Below are 20,117 nucleotides of genomic sequence, written 5' to 3'. Positions count from 1 at the left end.
AGCTTTGAGGCGACGGCCTCCACGCACCGGGATTAGCTTTGGACGACGTCGTCCACGCGCGAGTACCGGACAAGCGTGTCCAATGGAGTAGCACGCGTCAGAGCTGAGGGAGTCGGCGGTGGCTTCGGGCGAGTGAGATGGGGCCGTGATTAGCTTCACCTGCTGCACGGTGGCCGAGACCTGCACCGCCCTGGGGACGATGATGGTTGGCGACCAGGCGAATCTACATGCATGGTTGTGGGGGCAGATTTTTTTGTCCCGCTTATATTGGTCCAAGATACTCCGCATTGCCCCCACCTGAAGGACCTCGGGAGTGGGTGGTTGTCAGCGTGTGTGTTGTGGATGGAGTTGAAGTCGACGAGGATGCCGGTGGTTCCCGAAGAGCATGCCCAGGATGTAGACGAAGTCGTTGCAGTCAGTAGAAGTGTGTTCGGAGGAAGCCGCAGCTCCTCCTCGTGTGTCTCCCATTGTGGCTCGCGTGGGTGGTGGGCTGGTGATGGCTGGCGACTCGTGATCACGATTCCCTGATGGGAGACGATAGGATGCGCTCGCGATTAGTTTCCTAATAATTAGATGCGTTCGTGATTAGTTATCTAATAGGATGCAGCCATGATTAGTTTTTCAATAATTAGATGCGTCTGTGATTAATTTCCTAATAGGATGGCTCATAATTATTTTCCATGCGCGTGTGATTTTTTTTCCTAATAATAGGATGGGTTTGTGATTAGTTTCCTAATAGTGTTCGTAATTAGTTTCTTAATAGGATGTGTCCGTGATTATAGTTTCCTAATTGACTAGGCATGGACTTTCATATTTTCATCCGCGGTGGAGTATGGTCAGTCAATGTAAATTGCTAAGTGCACACATAGAACAGATTCGGTTAAGGCTAGCTGTTAGATTGAGTTTAGTGGGACTAATCATACGGTAGTAATGTATCCGTTTACGTTTTGTGGGATGCACTTAGAGAAGATTATGTTTGCTCTTTTATAAGTAGTATAGATTAGTTTCTTAATAGGATGTGTCCGTGATTATAGTTTCCTAATTGATCAGGAATGGACTTTCATATTTTCCTCCGCGGTGGAGTACGGTCAGTCAATGTAAATCGCTAAGTGCACACAGAGAACAGATTCGGTTAAGGCTAGCCGTTAGATTGAGTTTAATGGGACTAATCATGCGGTGGTAATGTATCCATTTACGTTTTGTGAGATGCACTTAGAAAAGATAATGTTTGCTCTTTTATAAGTAGTATAGATACGAGGTGATGTTTTTCAAAAAAAAAAAGAGATTGATGCAGGAACAGTGCAGAAAGTGCTATCATCGTGCTCATTGCATGAATCCTGACCAGCTTGCACGTTACCCGCATGTGGAGCTCCTTTTTGCTATGCAGTGGCTTAGATACCGGGTTATCCAACGTGGGGTTGTGCACTTGTGCTCCTCACGGAGAAGAAAAATACTTATACAACACCGAGCAATTTTGACTTTGGCGTCTATAAATTCAATGGCGCCCGGCCCCGGTGGAAGCCCAAGCGGCTTAGCGGATCGGTGAAATGGGGAGAGGAGGCCGCGTTTTGCTGCTAGCCTTCGTGCTCTTCCTCACGTCACACTTGACGACGCCGGCGTCCGCTGCCATGAAGGCAAATCTCTCTCTCTCTCTCTCTCTCTCTCTCTCTCTCTCTCTCTCTCTCTCTCTCTAAACAGTTTGTACTTGTTTCTGTTTATCTCTAATTGATAGTGCTCCTCCTGTGCATGCAGTCCTGTTTGCTTGTCTTGAGTGATCTGACGTCTTGGCCTGCTCTGATCGCTGGAGTCACCAACCAGTAAGCACAATATATAGCACGCTAACTATCTGCGTCCATCATACATTAGTTCGTGCAGAAGAAGACGCCTAGCCTTTGGTTCTTGATCGCCAAAACATGCAGGTACAAACAATTGTATCTCTTCAAGGAAATCAGCGCCATCGGGTTGCAGATCGACGACAGCTTGTTCCCAGCCCTCGAACGTAAGTGCCGCGCATATGATCATGATCCAAGGATTTCCGTGTTTGAGTTTACTGCTTCATCAGCAGTTTTTACCTAACACTAACCACGTCACACGCTGCACTGGCCGATTATTCTTTTGGTTCAGAGCTCCCCGGGGTTCTGGCTGTGATCCCGGACAGGCTTCACAAGGTCCAAACGACGCATTCCTGGGAGTTCCTCGGGCTGGAGAGCGGCGGCGAGCCGAAAAACGAGTGGAAGTACGACGCCAAGTTCGGCGAGGGGGTCGTCATTGGAAACGTCGACACCGGTAATCTCGCAGTTAAATTGCATCATTTCTTCACATCAATCTAGCCCATACATACTCCCCAGGAATCGCAGTATATACCACTACCACTACCAACTCGATATCTTTTGATTGATCGCCGGAATCTTATCTTGACCTAATAATCAATTAATTGCTTTCATATTAATACGCACGGGGTATGTGGGTTGGTCGTACCGCGTATTCCGTGCCATGCATCATGCATGGCACCTGTCTAACACACGCATGACTGTCGACAGCCTAAAGTCGAAGCACTGGTTTGACCTGGATCCTAATAGTGAGCACTTAGTAGTACTCCCTTCGGATTTGGTCAAAGTCAAACAAACTTTGTTAATTTTGACTAAGTTTATAGAAAAATATATCAAGATTCATAATATGAAATCGGTATTATTAGATGCATCATGAAATTAGTTTTCATACCATATAGCTTTAGTATAGTAAATATTGATATTTTTTTTATAAATTTGGCAAACTTCATAAAGTTTGACTTTGATCAATCTTATATACAGACTAAAAAGAAACGGAGGGAGTACGTGATTAACTAAATAGAGGTCTTCACATGCATGAAATACTACTCCCTCCTGGATGAGTACATAATAATTTGTTGTCCCCGCGATATATTCCATCCTGGATGGAACATAATCAAATCCCAGTAACATGCCGGAGTGTGAAGTCAACTGAAACCTGACAGATGATATGCATCAAGGCCCCACGATCTTACTCGAAATCTGTTGCTCACTCCAATCCATTTTTTCCGGAGACGCTCAGTACAAAGTTGTACTAAGTGTGCATTAATTAATATGGATTGGAGGGAGTAGCTTTTTCCCTCAGAGGTAACAATCAATTACGTTGACATTGTTTTTGTACATTGCACACTTAGAAAATATGAACATGGTGAATAAGTAGGTGTATGTAAGAAAATCGAAAGTATGCTTCTAATATCGAGCTCAAATGTTCCTGCCATGAACAGTAAAATCAAAAAAATAACAAAAAAGAGTTTCTGGATTTTTTGTGTGGCAAAGTTTAAGAAATGTTTGAAGTGCATGCGAATTTTCACCACGAAATCACATTGGAGTAAGTCGTGGCAAACAACCAAAATCAGAGCTCCCAAATGCGTTTGGAAGTAACATTTTCAGAGTATCGATTTTTTTTACCATGCCTTGCACCTATGTAATTTTGTGATGAATTTTTGCATCCACTCCAAACATTCTTTAAAGTTTTTTTTGAATTTACTGTTCATGAGGGAGCATTTGATCTCGAGCTTAAAAACTCCACATCCTAAGAAAATTGTTTTTTAGGACGGCTATAACTCTGTTGACCCGGAGAGAATTCAACAGTTGATAGCCGTCCCATCAAGAGGTTATTATCCTTGATGTCTAGATCAGACAGTTGTTAGCTTTAACTTAATTAATAGTTATTTCCTCTGTTCACAAATATATGGTGTTCTAACTTTTTTCTAAACTGAATGTATATAGAGACATTTTAGTGTGTTTATTCACTCATTTTAGTGTGTATATGTGGTCCACATTGAAGTATACAAAACATCTTATATTTGTGAACAAAGGGAATATTTCTTAGTCAGTTTTGTTTCTGAAAGTTCACTAGTTAGTTCACAAACATTTGCATATTGCACTATTGAGTAATCTTTCAAATTCATTGCACACCACAAGAGTGTTTAATATGGTTTAAAGATATCCAACGTCGCATGAGATTTTTTTTCTTCAAAAGGACAATAGACCCCTGGCCTCTACATCGATTGATGCACGCAACCATCCATTATTGCAAACTTCCAAGTGTCATTCTTAGTCGTCCAACAAGACTTATTGACCTCTTCCTAAAAACATTCTTTGCAATAGTAGTATGACCTTAGCAAATGCTAGGATGGCCAATCCACTGTCATTCGAGTTGGAAACATTAAAAGACAATTGCCTTCCCTAAATACCTCTCACTCCACACACTAGTAGAAAAGGGGGCTTTGGTCCAGGCCGGGTAAGCCCATTAGTCCCGGTTCAGTCCAGAACCGGAACCAATGGGTGCATTATCCCGGTTCGTGCGGCTAAGGCATTAGTCCCGGTTCACCTGGGTCCTTTAGTCCCGGTTCGTGCCACGAACCGAGACTAAAGGGTGCGATGCCCATTAGTCCCGATTGGTGGCACCAACCGGTACTAAAGGTTAGACCTTTAGTCCCGGTTGGTGCCACCAACCGGGACTAATGGGCTTTGAGGAATTAGTACCGGTTCATGGCACGAACCGGTACTAAAGGTCCCATTTTCAAACTCTCTCCCCCCCTCCCCTGTGGACCGCCTTTTCAGTTTTAGAAAAAACAAAAGAAAATGATGGAAATGTCAAAAAAATAAAATAAAATAAGTTTCCCATGTGATATGTGATTAGTTGTTGGGAAAATTTACAAATATGAATTTCGACTTTATTTACAAAATCTCTCTGGAATTTGTAAAATGGGCATAACTTTCGCATACGAACTCGGATTAAAAAGTTTTTTATATAAAAAATCATCTACTCGAAAAGTTACATCCAATGGAGATAGCCTATGGCCTGTTTGCAAATTTGTAGAATCCTCAAATTCCAAAAGGAAAAAAAGTTATGCTCAAATTTCAGTTTTTTTTAAATTTTCATTAAATCTGGTCAAACTACTTATTCAAGAAGTATTAGTGTTACTAAATAATTATTGAAGAATATTAGTATTATTAAATAATTATTTTAGTTTTTTTGAATTTTGGTCAAATCTGGTCAAACTATGGTCAAACTGTGGTCAAACAATGGTCAAACTACTTATTCAAGAAATATTAATGTTACTAAAAAATTATTATTTTTTAGAACAATAGTTTCAAACTCAAACAGTGAAATGTGTGACTTCATGCTCAAGCTAAACTCCTGAGGGTTAATAGGATTGACATCTTACTATTGTCAGGAAAACAACGAGTGCAGACTTGGAAACGAGGGAGAATAGAACCCGGAAGTTAAGCGTGCTCAGGCTGGGGGAGTGGGAGGATGGGTGACCGTCCGGGAAGTTAGATGATTTGGAATGATGAGGGGTGATTAGAGATTAAATTGAGCAGTGATGAGGGGTGATTAGAGATTAGAGGTTAAAATAATTCAGAAATTTGAAAATAAAAAAAATTCAAAAAAAATTCAAAAAAAAAATTTCTCTAAAAAATTCAAAAAAAATCAGAAAATTTCCTTTAGTACCGGTTGGTGTTAGCAACCGGGACTAAAGGTGGACCGGCCACGTGGAGGGCCTTTAGTCTCGGTTCTGGTTTGAACCGGGACTAAAGGGTCAGGGCATTAGTACCGACCCTTTAGTCCCTTTAGTCCCGGTTCAGGAACCGGGACTAAAGGCCCTTACCAACCGGGATAACAGGCCCTTTTTCTACCAGTGACACCTATTCATCCACACCTCCTCATACATTTGCATGAAGGCCTAAACGTCTTGTTATTGTTGTTGTTGTTTCAATCTCATTGTCTATGTCCTTCTCCACCAATAAACTATGCAGGACATCCTTGTCCACCTAGTGGTGGTGAGAATGCCATCGTTCTCGTATTTCTGTACCCCTGGTTTTCAAATCAATGTTCATGATGTCATGGAGTGAGTCATTAGGACCATGGGTTCATTTTTTAACACAGTACAGACACACTCATATATACGCGCATACACTCATCCTGTGAACGCACACATGCACACTTTACCCCCTATGAGCACCTCCAAGAGAGTGAGCCGGCATATCATCTTGAGATATTACGAAGTCACCATAGGTGCTTCGTAGTAGAAGGGAACGTCTCCTCCCACTGAACGCGCATTGCCGAAAATATTAAAATAAATCTAGGTTAAATGCGAGCACTAGGACTTGAACCCTGATGGGCTGGAGATACACTGTCCTTTTAACCATCCAACCACAGGCTGGTTCACATCAGTTGGTTGTGGAGGCACAATGCAAAATGGCCATCATTGTTTCCTGTAATCCATACTAGACTAGCCGAGGTCAATGTGAAACTCAATGTCATATTTCGGCACAGTTGGTGCCAAGGATGCTTGTTATCCCAATGGAACATATAGTGGGGTTAAGGGCACGAGGTGTCATAATCGAAATCATTGGAAGTCTTCATGGAGAGGGAAAGGCGAAAGATCTCAAAGCTATGCTTTCAACCTAGTCCCCATGTTGACATGGCTGACACTTGGCGGGTGGTTGCAAGGGTGTCGATTATGAGGGTAGGAAGCTCAGGAGGACTTGGTGCGGTTGGATGCTTGTTAGGATGAACATGGATAGAAGAAAAGGAGCATGCACCCTCAACGTTATCCAACCACTTTGTTGTGTTCAAAAAGTTGTTAGATGGAGAAAGTTCCCACTTCTTCCTAGATGAATGTTTGTTTCATTTGAAAAATATGTAATAATTACAATTTTTTTTGTTTGCTGAAACAAGTTTCATCCCCTTGTATCACTAGTAGAAAAAGGACCTGATGTGAGACACATTAGTCCCGGTTCAATTTTGGCCCGGTACTAATGGCACCATTAGTGCGGGTTCGAACAGCTATGCATTAATGTCGGTTCGTATTGAACCTTTAGTACCGGTTCGTTCCAGAAACCGGTGCTAAAGGGGTGGTGGCAGGCTGGCGTCAGGCCGGGGCCCCACAATCACCTTTAGTACCGGTTCGTGGCACAAACCGGTACTAAAGGGCTAACCTTCAGTACCGGTTCGTGCCATGAATCGGGACTAAAGGGGTCTGACCTATAGTCCTGATTGGAGACACAAACCGGGACTATAGGGCAATTTTCAAACTCTACCCCCCCCCCCCTCGTGTATCGCCATTTCAGTTTTGAAAAGAAAATGATAAAAACTTCAGAAAATAAAATCCTTCGAGAGGTAGTTATATTACTACACGTACTAGTTATGAAAATTTGAAAACTTAAATTTGGACATGTTTTGCAAAAAGCGTAGGGAAAATGTAAAACAACTATAACTTTTGCATACGATGTCGGAAAAAAACGTATAATATATCAAAACATTCAGCACGAAAATCCGCATCCGATTTTGACCACTTATGGCCTGTTTGCAATTTTTTAGAATCCTCAAATTCCAAAAGGAAAAAAAGATATGCTCAAATTTCAGTTTTCTTTAATTTTGATCAAACTATGGTCAAACTACTTATTCAAGAAGTATTAATGTTACTACATAATTATTCAAGAATATTAGTGTTACTAAATAATTATTTCAATTTTTTGAATTTTGGTCAAATCTGGTCAAACTATGGTCAAACTTATTCAAGAAATATTAGTGTTACTAAATAATTACTGTTTTTTAGAATAATAGTTTCAAACTCAAATGGTGAAATGAGTGACCTAATGCTCAAGCTAAACTGCTGAGGGTTAATAGGATTGACAGCTTACATTTGTGAGGAAAACAACAAGTGCAGACTTGGAAAGTAGGGGGAATAGAACTCCGAAGTTAAGCGTGCTCAGGCTGGGGGAGTGAGAGGATGGGTGACCGACCGGGAAGTTAGACGATTTAGAATGAGTGATCCACACTTGAGCAGTTAAGAGGGGTGATTAGAGACTAAATCATCAAATAATTCAATTCAGAAAATTGAAAAATTAAAAAAAATCCAATTTTTTTTTAAAAATCCCATGCCATGGCGCGAGCTCACGCCACGTGGTGGGCCTTTAGTGCTCACACTTTAGTGCCGGTTACAGAATCGGCACTAAAGGCCTTTACGAACCGGTTTTAAAGCTTTGTTTTTTTACTAGTGTATGTTGCACTCAGGAAATTTTTTGTCTTGGGAAAACATTTTTTACCACACTGACAACATAATAACATTTCACTCGACACAAATTTATGATAGATCAAAACACATTCTGGTTGCCATGGAATCAGACAAAACACATTCTGGTTGCCATGGAATCAGATTTGTAGAGACGAGGAAAAAAATTGAGTTGAAGAAGAAAATTCAGTTACATCGGAGATGAGTTTTTGTGTGATTTTAAGAAGCTTTAGTTGGGCTTGAAGCAAATTTAAATAACATAGAACCAAAATGTTGCCATATGGAAGCAATATGCATTCGTAGTACAACTGACGAATTATTTGCTTGATTAATTAGTTGAAATTTTTGTGATTTGCATGATTGTCTTACGGTATTGCATGTAGCCATTAATATATGCTTTATAAGGACGTAGAAAATGTTTCGGTCGCGTGAAAGTTAGAGCAAAAGATGATTGTGGAACAGGTGAGCCCTGTTAGAATATAGAGTTGTAATCTCAACCTCCTTCCTTCTCTTGTATTCTACCCAAACTCTTTCTGTCATAACCTTGTACGTCAAGCCAGGCTTCGGCCACGCATCAATATAAACTACCACGTGGCTCCCTCGATGGAGTAGGAACGCTTCATATCTTTCATGGTATCAGAGCCACCTCTTCTCATACATCTAGCCACAATCCAAAACCCTAGAAACCACACATCATCGTCTCCATGGCTTCCTCCGCCGGCGTCTCCCTCAACCTTGGATCGCCGCCGTCTGAGAAGCTCGCAAGAGGTAATTTCATCCTCTAGAAGACGCAGGTCCTCCCAGCCCTGCGAGGCGCGCAGGTGACGGGGCTCCTGGACAACACCGATGCCGCTCCACCCAAGATGGTGGAGATCACGAAGGCAGACAAGACCACGGCCCTAGAGCCGAATCCCCTATACGGACCCTGGATCGCCAAAGATCAGCAGGTTCTATCATACCTTCTCAATTCCATGTCTCCAGAAATTCTTGCACAAGTTGTTGGGAAAGATTCCACCTTTGAGCTCTGGACGACGGTGACAAATCTCTTCGCCTCACAATCTCAGTCTCGGATTACTAATCTGAGAATCGCCATCACCAATACCAAGAAGGGCTCGATGTCAAGCTCGGCGTATATGGCGAAGATGAAAAGTCTTGGGGATGAACTAGCTGCTGCAGGTCGTCCCGTATCTGATCCGGAGATGGTGGACTATATTCTGGCCGGACTGGACCGCGACTACGACCCCGTGGTGGCGGCGATCGGCGCTGTCAAAAACATCATCACAGCCGACGATCTTTTTGCCCAGATTGCTGCCTTTGATCAAAGGATGGAGATGCTAGGCGACTCATCTTCAGGCGGGTTCTATTCATCCGCTAATGCGGTCTACAGAGGCCGTGGCCAGTCCCGTGGCAGATCTCGCGGGCGTGGAGGAAGAGGCCGTGGCCGTGGTGATCGTGGTGACCGCGGTGACCGACAGTCGTCTTCCTCCAATGGAGGCGGCGGATTCAGAGGCCGTCCTCGACAGCAACAGCAACAGCAGGCTCGTGAGCAACAGCATGACTATCCAGAATGTCAGATATGCTACAGACACCATCCAGGAGGTGCACGAGTTTGCTGGTGGCGTTATGAAGAAAACGACCAGGAAGAAAAGCAGGTGCATGCAGTCTCCTATGGCGTGGACACCAACTGGTACGCCGACAGTGCAGCAACAAACCACATCACAGGTGAACTTGACAAGTTGACGATGCGGGAGAAGTACAATGGAGGCGACCAAATTCGCACGGCAAGCGGTTCTGGTATGGATATCACACACATTGGTAGTTCAATTGTTAAAACCCCCGTGAAAAATTTACACTTGACCAATGTCTTGCATGTTCCTCAAACCTCTAAAAATCTTGTTTCCGTTCATCGATTCACTCTTGATAACAATGTTCTTATTGAATTCTATCCTTATTTTTTCTTGGTTAAGGACTTGAAAACAAGGAGAGTCATTCTTAGAGGACGGTGCGTGGGAGGACTCTACCCACTCATATCATTATCATCATCATCATCTTCATGGTCCAATAAACAAGCAAATATTGTCACCAAGCTATCTACATCAAGGTGGCATAGTCGTTTAGGTCATCCATCTTCAGTCATAGTTAGATATGTTCTTAGCAAAAATAAACTCTCTTATGAGCCTAGTAGTGAGTCAGTTTGTGATCCGTGTCAACAAGCAAAAAGTCATCAATTACCTTACCCAATTTCTACTAGTGTGTCTACTGCCCCTTTACAACTTATCTTTTCAGATGTATGGGGGCCAGCTCCTATTTCAGTTGGTAGATTTTCCTATTATGTAAGTTTTATTGATGACTATAGTAAATTTACTTGGATTTATCTGTTGAAAAAGCGATCTGATGTATTCCAAGTTTTCCTCAATTTCCAAAATCTTGTTGAACGCAAACTGAACTCTAAAATCATTGCTATGCAAAGTGACTGGGGTGGTGAGTATGAAAAACTAAATTCTTTCTTTCAAAAGCTTGGCATATCACACCATGTATCTTGTCCTCATGCTCACCAACAAAATGGATCCGCTGAAAGAAAGCACCGTCACATAGTTGATATGGGGCTTGCCTTGTTAGCAAATGCTTCCATGCCGCTTAAATTTTGGGATGAAGCATTCTTAACTGCTACATATCTCATCAACTTGCTTCCAAGTAAAGTTATCAAATTTGAAACACCCATTACACGACTTCTTGGTGTCACACCCAACTATACATCTCTTCGTATTTTTGGTTGTGCCTGTTGGCCCAATCTTAGGCCTTACAACACACGCAAACTCGCTTTCCGCTCAAAACGGTGTGTCTTTTTAGGCTATAGCCCCATGCATAAAGGGGTCAAGTGCCTTGATGTTCCTACTGGTCGGGTGTATATATCCAGAGATGTTGTATTTGATGAGTCCGTGTTTCCCTTTGCATCCCTTCATCCTAATGCTGGTGCACTTCTCCGCAAAGAAATTCTTCTTCTTCCTTCACATCTTCGGTCTTTTGATCATGGGGGCGACAACAATTGTACTAACCAATGTGATGATATTCCTGCTGGTACTGGTCTTTCTCTTATGCCTGTGCAGGTCCCTGGAGAAAACGGTGCTCAAAATGACCAAGATCTCGAAAATATGGCTGGTTTTGATCCTATATTTCATGCTGAGGAAGGAGACGAAGCTGGCACAGATGACGAAGAAGATCTGGCGGCGCCTGCCACCCCTGCACGCGCGCAGATCTCGGATCACGCGACCGCATCCGCCTCGGATCAAGCCCCTGATGGCTCCAATCCTGGATCCAGGGCGGGCCACTCCCGTGCTGCCGCGTCAGCTTCAGGCGGGACCAGCAGCGGGGCCGAATCCCCCTCGCCCCGCGCGCCAGCGTCAGGCGGGACCAGCGGCGGGACCAGATCCTCCCCGCACCACGCGCGCCTCCAGTCGCGGTCGGGTGGCGGATCCTCTGCGCCAGTGCCTGCAGAAGGGGCAGCCACACCAGAAGCCACAGGATCCCCTGCGCATATGACGACAAATCAGTCCACTGCATCAGCAGATTCTCCTGGATCTTCTGTGGCAAGTATACCAGCGGTGCAGCGAGAGGTTTCTTCACGTGTTATGACCCGGCTACAGAAAGGTATACGGAATCCTAAAATTAGGAAAGATGGAACTATACCATATGGAATGTTGTGTATTTCAGGAGAACCAACATCGTTGAAGAATGCACTTGATGATCCTAAATGGAAAAAGGCAATGGATGAGGAGTATTCTGCGCTCATGAGGAATAAGACTTGGCATCTTGTACCAAATCAGAGAGGTAAAAATATTATTGATTGCAAATGGGTGTATAGAATTAAGAAGAAGGCAGATGGCTCCATTGACAGATATAAGGCACGTCTAGTTGCAAAGGGCTTTAAGCAACGTTATGGCATTGACTATGAGGACACCTTTAGTCCCGTTGTGAAAGCTGCAACTATCAGACTTGTGTTAGCCATTGCTGTATCCAGAGGATGGAGTTTAAGGCAGCTAGATGTACAGAATGCGTTTCTGCACGGTGTTCTGGAAGAGGAAGTGTTTATGAGACAACCACCTGGGTATGAGAGTAAGAAATTGCCACAGTATGTCTGCAAGCTTGATAAAGCACTCTATGGTCTAAAGCAAGCACCCAGAGCATGGTATTCCAGATTGAGCTCACAGTTAAAATATCTTGGCTTTGTTGCTTCCAAGGCTGACACATCCTTGTTTATTTATAACAAGGCAGGAGTAGTCATTTTTGTGCTTATATATGTTGATGATATCATAGTTGCAAGTTCTTCACAAAATGCTACTAATGCTCTTTTGCATGATTTGAGCTCAGAGTTTGCCTTGAAGGACCTAGGTGATTTGCATTTCTTCTTGGGTATTGAAGTCAAGAAAACTCAAGATGGTATTGTGTTAAATCAGGAAAAATATATTCTTGAGCTTCTGTCTCGCATGGGGATGAAAAATTGCAAGCCAATGCCTACACCTTTATCCTCCTCAGAAAGTCTCTCAGCATATGAGGGTGAGCCACTTCAAGAGGAGGAGAGTACAAGGTATAGGAGTACTGTGGGAGCACTACAATATTTAACTCTCACACGTCCAGATATCTCATTTGCTGTCAACAAGGTTTGTCAATATCTTCATGCACCTACTTCTGCACATTGGTCAGCTGTCAAGAGGATTGTGAGATATGTGAAACATACTATGGGAATAGGACTTCATTTCAAACGGTCTAATTCTTCTCTTGTGAGTGCATTCTCTGATGCTGACTGGGCAGGATGTAGTGATGACAGAAGATCAACTGGAGGTTTTGCAGTGTTCTTTGGATCTAATCTTATCTCCTGGAGTGCTAGAAAGCAAGCTACTGTGTCACGCTCAAGTACAGAAGCTGAATACAAGTCTTTGGCTAATGCAACTGCTGAGATCATTTGGGTTGAATCACTTCTTGAGGAATTGGGAATCAAGAAGAATCATATCTCATGTTTATGGTGTGATAATTTGGGAGCAACATATCTGTCTGCAAATCCAGTGTTCCATGCCAGGACAAAGCACATAGAAATTGATTTTCACTTTGTACGAGAAAGGGTTGCGGCAAGGAAACTTGAGATTCGATTTATTCCTTCTAAGGATCAAGTGGCTGACGGTTTTACAAAAGCACTACCAGCAAGACCATTTGAAGAATTCAAGAGTAATCTTAACTTAGGTTAGTTGAGATTAAGGGAGGGTGTTAGAATATAGAGTTGTAATCTCAACCTCCTTCCTTCTCTTGTATTCTACCCAAACTCTTTCTGTCATAACCTTGTACGTCAAGCCAGGCTTCGGCCACGCATCAATATAAACTACCACGCGGCTCCCTCGATGGAGTAGGAACGCTTCATATCTTTCAAGCCCTAACTTTTGTCAAGTGTACTTACCAAAAGATCCCATCCTTCTTTATTCTGAAACCAGCTCCTAATGCAAGATCACCGTTAAGGCACGTCACCCTAAAACAAACAGTCGTAAGATTACATTGAGAATCAGTTAAGTCCGTTAATGAAAAGACACGCCCTTAATGAAAAGATGTCCTTCGTTAAAAGACACATTCTTGATGAAAATACTTCTTTTCATGAAAGGTGCATTGTAAAAGATTAAAAAGAAGACCCGCAAAAAAAAGATTAAAAAGAAGAACCATAATTACTGTATTATATTAGCATGCTACAAAATTTATAACTTTTCAAAACAAGAAAAATTGCGACCATCATGTACTAAATCAACGACACTCATTTCGGGACGGAGGGGGTAGAATTAAACATTACATTTTTTTCCTTTTTGACTATATTTAAACTTTGCTACTCTATTCATTAGAAAGGACAAAAAAATTGCGAGTAAAGAAAGTACTCCCTCCGTTCCAAAATTCTTGTCTTAGATTTGTCTAGTTACGGATGAATCTAATACTAAAACATGACTTGATACATCCATATTTAGACAAATCTAAGACAAGAATTTTGAGACAGAGAAAGTACAAATTTTATATCTAAATGTTTTAAAATAAACTCCCTAAAATATGTAGTATAATAATACTCACATCAAAGTGTGACTTTTGCACTAGTTTTATTTTATTTTGCATTTTACACGCGCGAAGGTGTATCGCCGACATCCGAAAGCTTCCGGGACGACGGCTTCGGCGCGCCGTCGGGGTGGTGTGGCAAATGCGATTCCGGCAAAGACTCCACCTTCCGCTGCAATAAGTAAGGCAAATATCCACTGGCCCTTACGTCGAGTACAATGCAATCAAGCAACATTTCACTGACACCGTGACACGTACGCCGTGCAATGGTGCGTGCAGAAAGTTGATCGGCGCGAGGTTTTTCAACGCGGGCGTCCAGGTGCCAGATTTCCTGGACCAGCCGGTGGAAGGCAAGCAGCTGAACCAGACTGATCTGAACTCGCCGCGGGACTACGACGGGCACGGCTCGCACACCCTGTCCACCGCGGGCGGCGGATTCGTCCAGGGCGCCGGCGCCTTCGGCCGCGGGAGTGGCACGGCCAAGGGCGGCTCGCCGCGGGCGCGCGTGGCCTCGTACAAAGCGTGCTACACGGCGGGGTGCTCCAGCCTGGACATCCTCGCGGCCATATTCGCGGCGGTCGAGGACGGCGTGCACGTGCTCTCGCTCTCCGTGGGCGCGCCGGCCGCGGACTATGCGGCCGACCTCATGGCGATCGGCACGTTGTACGCGGTCCACAAGGGGGTCGCCGTCGTGGCCTCCGCCGGCAACTCGGGCCCGCAGCCAGGCTCGGTGACCAACCTGGCTCCCTGGATCCTCACGGTCGGCGCAAGCACCATGGACAGAGACTTTGCAGCTGATGCCGTCTTCGACAACAGCACCGTCAAGGTCTGGTCGTCCATCGGACCTTGCGTGCATGTACACCGTGCAGCCTTGCTCAATTACTCAACCACCGCTAGCACTGTGTTTGCAGTTCATGTAATTTATGTTGATAGATTGCTCATGCCGTACCGTTCTGGATGCATGCAACTGATTTGCAGGGACGAAGTCTATCAGCTAGCACTCTGCCTGCTGGCCAGCCATATCCGATGATCAGCGGGCAGGACGCCTCCGCCGCCGACCAATCCATCGACAACTCGTAAGAATAGGATCTTGTTTGGATCGACTGTCTCAGTGTGCTGACTGATGAGATCCCTCTGCCTGCAGGACGCTGTGCCTTCCCGGTTCGCTAGACCCTGCCAAGGTGAGAGGCAAGATAGTTGTGTGTACCAGGGGAGCGAACGGCAGAGTCGAGAAGGGGCTGGTGGTGAAGCAGGCCAGTGGCGTCGGGATGGTCCTCTGCAACGGTGCCGGCGGCGCGGTTGACATCATCGCCGATCCACATCTCGTTCCAGCGGCTCATTGCTCCTACTCACAGTGCGAGGATCTCTTAAAGTACCTACAATCCACCGAGTAAGCAGCACACTAAAAAACTCCCTAGCTTTGTAGGCATGGTCATTAACCCAACATTCATTAATCACTCCCTCGCTCCGGTTTAGGTTTCCCGTCGGTTACATCACAGCAAGGGACGAACTTGGCGTGAAGCCAGCGCCGGTGATGGCAGACTTCTCGTCCCGTGGGCCAAACACCATCACTCCTCAGATCCTCAAGGTTGGGTTGGCGCGTTAATTAATCAGCTTGCACCATCTTAGTGAGTAGTGACTCCACCGTGGTTCTAATTTTCTCGGGTGGCAGCCTGACGTTACGGCGCCCGGGGTCGACGTGATCGCCGCGTACAGCGAGGAAGTTCCGGCTACTGACCTGCCTTTCGACGACCGCCGTGTCCCCTACAACATGGTGTCCGGCACCTCCATGTCGTGCCCCCACGTGGCGGGCATCGCCGGACTGATCAAAGCGAAGCACCCTGACTGGAGCCCCGCCATGATCAAGTCGGCGATCATGACCACCGGTGAGAGCACGGCAGGCCACCACAGCTGCACTAATTTTGTCCGTCGAGCCCTGTAAGAGCAGCAATCGCATGGACTTATGAAGTGCTTCTTCTCTGAATTATGTTTGTGCAGCATCCACCGGAGGCAACGACGACGGCCAGATCCGAGACGAGACCGGCGCGGCCGCCACCCCGTTCAGCTACGGCTCGGGCCACGTGAACCCCGTCCGGGCCCTGGACCCCGGCCTGGTGTACGACACTACGCCGTACGACTACGCCAACTTCCTCTGCTCCGTGCGGCCGACCCAGACGCAGAGCCTGATCCCCTTGCTCCTCCCTCTGTTCGTCGGCGCCAATGCCAACCCGTTCCGGTGCAGCCTTGGCGCCTACCGCCCCGAGGACCTCAACTACCCGTCCATCTCCGCGGCTTGCCTCTCCCGCTCCGGCACCACCACGGTGAAGCGCCGGGTGAGGAACGTGGGCGCGGGGCCGTGGCTCCAGTACAACGTCACCGTCGTGCAGCCAGCTGCGGGTGTCAGGATCACGGTGCAGCCAGGCACGCTGAGCTTCGGTAAAATCAACGAGGAGAAGGAGTTCACGGTGAAGCTGGAAATTTGCGACGCTACCGCGGCCGCCGGCTACGTGTTCGGCAGCATTGAGTGGTCGGACGGGAAGCACCGCGTCCGGAGCCCCGTCGTGGCCACCACCAAGTGCGGGTAAGGTAGGGTGATCGGCTGCGATTCCTTCAAGCTGGAATCGGCAATCAAAAACACTAGTGTTGGCACGCTAACTCGCTAAGGTTTACCATTTGTTCGGCTAAACAAAAGAGCCGTTGTGATCTTGTCCCTCCATGTATTGCCACAATGTTGCATCCGAAACGTCAGCATTAACGTGTAAAAGCATCTTCAACAGACGCGCGGTAGCGCCGCGCGCTAAAAAATATTTGCAGCGTCGAAATAGTGTTTTAATGTGTGCGGGAGGGTGATTACTTTTCCAGATGCCGTAAAATTTAGCACGTCACTGTAGCGCTTCACCAGGCTTGGTAAAATCCAGCACGCGCCTAGCCGGCGCTTGGCAAATATGAAACAACACATACCAATTTGACAGTATGAAACAAGATGATCTCAAACATTAAAAATATGCAAAATCATGAGTTGGGCAATATAGCATAGTTTAAATTCATGGCATAGTTCAAAATCACCTAACCCCAAGCAAATTCGTGACAAATAAGTTCACACAAACGAATGAAACACCAACAATCATGCCCCATCTTCTTCCTCCTCTTGTTTATCCTCTTCTTCATCTTCAAGCGCCTCATCGTCATTGGAAACTCGGATAGTGTTCGCACTATCTCTAAAGGCATCATGCGATGGCATGTGAGGCACACCGGAAGTCATGCGTCCACCCATATCACCTGGAGGTGCTCCCATGACTCCCATAAGAGACCCAAAACTCATGCCTTTCATGGTAGCTCCTAAGCCACCCATGTCGCCCATGGCTCCCATGGTAGCTCTCATGCCTCCCAAGCCTCTCATGGTAGCTCCCATGCCTCCCATGCATCACATGCCCATTAATCTTTTTTGGACCAAGACTTGATCACGAGAAAGGTTAATGTACTCCTTTTGCTATCATCCAAGTTAGTTGTGTCCATGAAGAAGAAGTACTTCTCATATTCCAATAATCTAGCTAGCTCCTCCATGCCCAATTTCTTCTCCTCCAATGCTACCTTCCTCTCCTCGGCCGCCAGCCTCCTCTCCTCGGTCACTGACTCTTGGCTCTTTGCCACCCTCCTCTCCTTGTTTGCTTTCTTTCTTGCCTTCACAATAGTCTCCATAGCATTCTTTATCTCATCATCTCCTACCTTCTTCTTCTTCTTTTCTTTTCTTTTGCTTGTTTACCTCCATTTGGTCTTTTTGGCTTGGAGTAGGTAACCGAGTTTGGTGTAGGGCTCCTCTTGCCGCCATCACTTGATGCCTCATCATCATCATCATCATCATCATCATCATCATCATCTAAGACCACATCAATAGTGGCCTTGCCTTTCATTGGCACCTCTAGGCCATCAGGGTTCTTCCATTTCTCTTCATCCTTTAACACTTCGTAGCAACGGGGCAACACAAATGCTCTCCCTTTCTTAACCTTACCTTTCTTGGTCTTCTTGTCTTCTCCTCGAAACAAGTTTTGTGCAATATTGAGTTACAAACAAAAGAACAATATTGAGCTACAAACACAAAAGATGAAGCATGGACATGGAACATAAAGAAATGAAACTTACCCTATCTCTATCATTAGTGCCACTTGGGTTTATCTTGTCAATCGATGCCATTGCCGTCGCCCACTTTTGACAATCTCTGTTGATCATCGACCATCGGGAGCGAAGAGATCTATCGGTGCGCTCAATTCCACTCTTGTTGTGGGCACCAAAGTACTCCTTCATCCTAAACCAATATGTGTCTCTAGTTTGGTCCGTCGCAACGGTGGCATCCATAGACACATTCAATCATGTCTTGCATAGCAAGATGTCTTCGTCCATGGTGCAATTGGACGCCCTTCCTTTCGGTGCATCGACCATACCCTCACCCTCCTCATCCAGTTCATATTCATGATCATCTTGATGCACTTCATTGGTTTGATACCAATGGGAATTGTTGGAGCCAACACCCATACTTGACAAATATGTGTCATCATTGAAACTACAAAGTATGATAAAGAAAACTAAACGAGCTATTCATATGTAAACATTTATCTAACAACAACAAAAAAGAAAAAATAATATACCTTGTGAGCATTTCATCAAACACCATGTGTGCATCGGCCGCCGGCGCATTAAATTATGAGCTATCCGGCGCATCGGGGTGGCGGAGGTGCAGCCGGAGGCGGTGCTGGATTCTTCTTCACGCGCCTAGAATCGTCATCCACTTTCCTCTTCTTTTGGGCCGCCGTCGCTATCGGTCACTTGGAGACGGAGCTCCGTGGATTCGCAGTGGGCGACGACGCGACACCACCCTGCTAGTTCGTCCAGGGCGCCATGAAAAGGTCGCGCGAGACCGGTGCTTGGAGCCGGTGCGGCGCCGGCGGCAAAACCGGAGGTCAACCTATGCTAGGGTTTGCGACGGCGCGGGGGGGGGGGGTCGCGGGTGTAGGGAGGGGTCTGGGGGATGTCAGCTCGGCTATCTATCACATAAATTTCGCCGGCAGCGGCGTGGGGTGGGGCGAAGGCGAGCGCGGCCGAAGAGTTCAGGGTGGCAGTTGCTCGCTTGCACGCAATTGTTTGCTATCCAGCACGCTAGAGCTGGCGCACAAAATACCAACGCGCCATGTAGTTTTCCTCAGCGTGCTGGCGCTTGTTTATCGCGCGCAGGATTATAGCGTATTTGCTATAGCGCTACTTACGGTCGCGCGCGCTATATAGCTGTTTTATCCAGCGCGCGACTTATTTAGCGCATCTGTTGGAGATGCTCTAACAGTAACTTCAAGACAGTGGTGGAGCTAGTACTTTTGTAAAGACCGAGCGAACTTGAGCCTAAGTGTCTAATCTAAAAATCAAAATTGAATGTTTGAATATACATATATATAACTTGCAAAATATCCCCAAAATTCTAAGCCATTAATCTACATTAATATATAATGAAGTGAAAAACTTCTAATCTATTCATCAACTGTCATGGTAGTTGATGATCCACAAGTATAGTGGATCAATCATAGTCCTTTCAATAAGTAAGAGTGTCGAACCCAACAAGGAGCAGAAGGAAATGACAAGGAGTTTTCAGCAAGGTATTCTCTATAACACTACTACAGGATGCTGCTAATGCGACACTATGATCAGAGACCCTTCGACGAAACTATGTGCGATGCAATAATCGCAAACGGTGATGTAAAAAACCGTCAAAAATGTGCAAAACGTTTGCAATGACGGATGCATCAAACACGGTTTGGATTTTAGTTGTGTGTGTGAAGCAGGGCATACCGTTCAGTTTAATTAACTGTTTACGATGAGGAGGAACAAAAGAAATGGAAAGCCAGATGATGGTGTGTGAGATATACAACATACGGTTCACTCGGATGAACTGCTTGTGATTAGGCAACACAAAAGAAACGGT

At 45.3% G+C, this 20,117-nt stretch overlaps 1 protein-coding gene across 1 annotated transcript; it reads left to right on the top strand.

The window, feature by feature from the left end:
- Positions 1-1,746: 1,746 nt before the first annotated feature.
- Positions 1,747-16,974, top strand: LOC123061778 (subtilisin-like protease SBT5.3). The gene is made up of 10 exons (XM_044485038.1): positions 1,747-1,817; positions 1,920-1,999; positions 2,125-2,286; positions 14,228-14,333; positions 14,432-14,978; positions 15,131-15,228; positions 15,297-15,542; positions 15,629-15,740; positions 15,825-16,038; positions 16,151-16,974. The coding sequence occupies exons 1-10, from the start codon at positions 1,747-1,749 to the stop codon at positions 16,735-16,737; spliced, it is 2,223 nt and encodes a 740-aa protein (XP_044340973.1). The 3' UTR covers positions 16,738-16,974.
- Positions 16,975-20,117: the final 3,143 nt, after the last annotated feature.

This window comes from Triticum aestivum, chromosome 3A (genome assembly GCF_018294505.1).
Source record: "Triticum aestivum cultivar Chinese Spring chromosome 3A, IWGSC CS RefSeq v2.1, whole genome shotgun sequence".
Taxonomy (NCBI): Eukaryota; Viridiplantae; Streptophyta; class Magnoliopsida; order Poales; family Poaceae; genus Triticum; species Triticum aestivum.
The sequence above is the reverse complement of the archived record's forward strand: the minus strand, read 5'-3'. Positions and strand labels throughout refer to the sequence as shown.

Excerpts from the sequence above, each read along its gene's own strand:
- LOC123061778 (XM_044485038.1), top strand. The coding sequence starts at position 1,747 with ATGCAGTCCTGTTTGCTTGTCTTGAGTGATCTGACGTCTTGGCCTGCT. Across the intron at positions 15,229-15,296 it reads GACCAATCCATCGACAACTC|GACGCTGTGCCTTCCCGGTT; the intron begins GTAAGAATAGGA and ends CTCTGCCTGCAG. Across the intron at positions 16,039-16,150 it reads GTCGGCGATCATGACCACCG|CATCCACCGGAGGCAACGAC; the intron begins GTGAGAGCACGG and ends ATGTTTGTGCAG.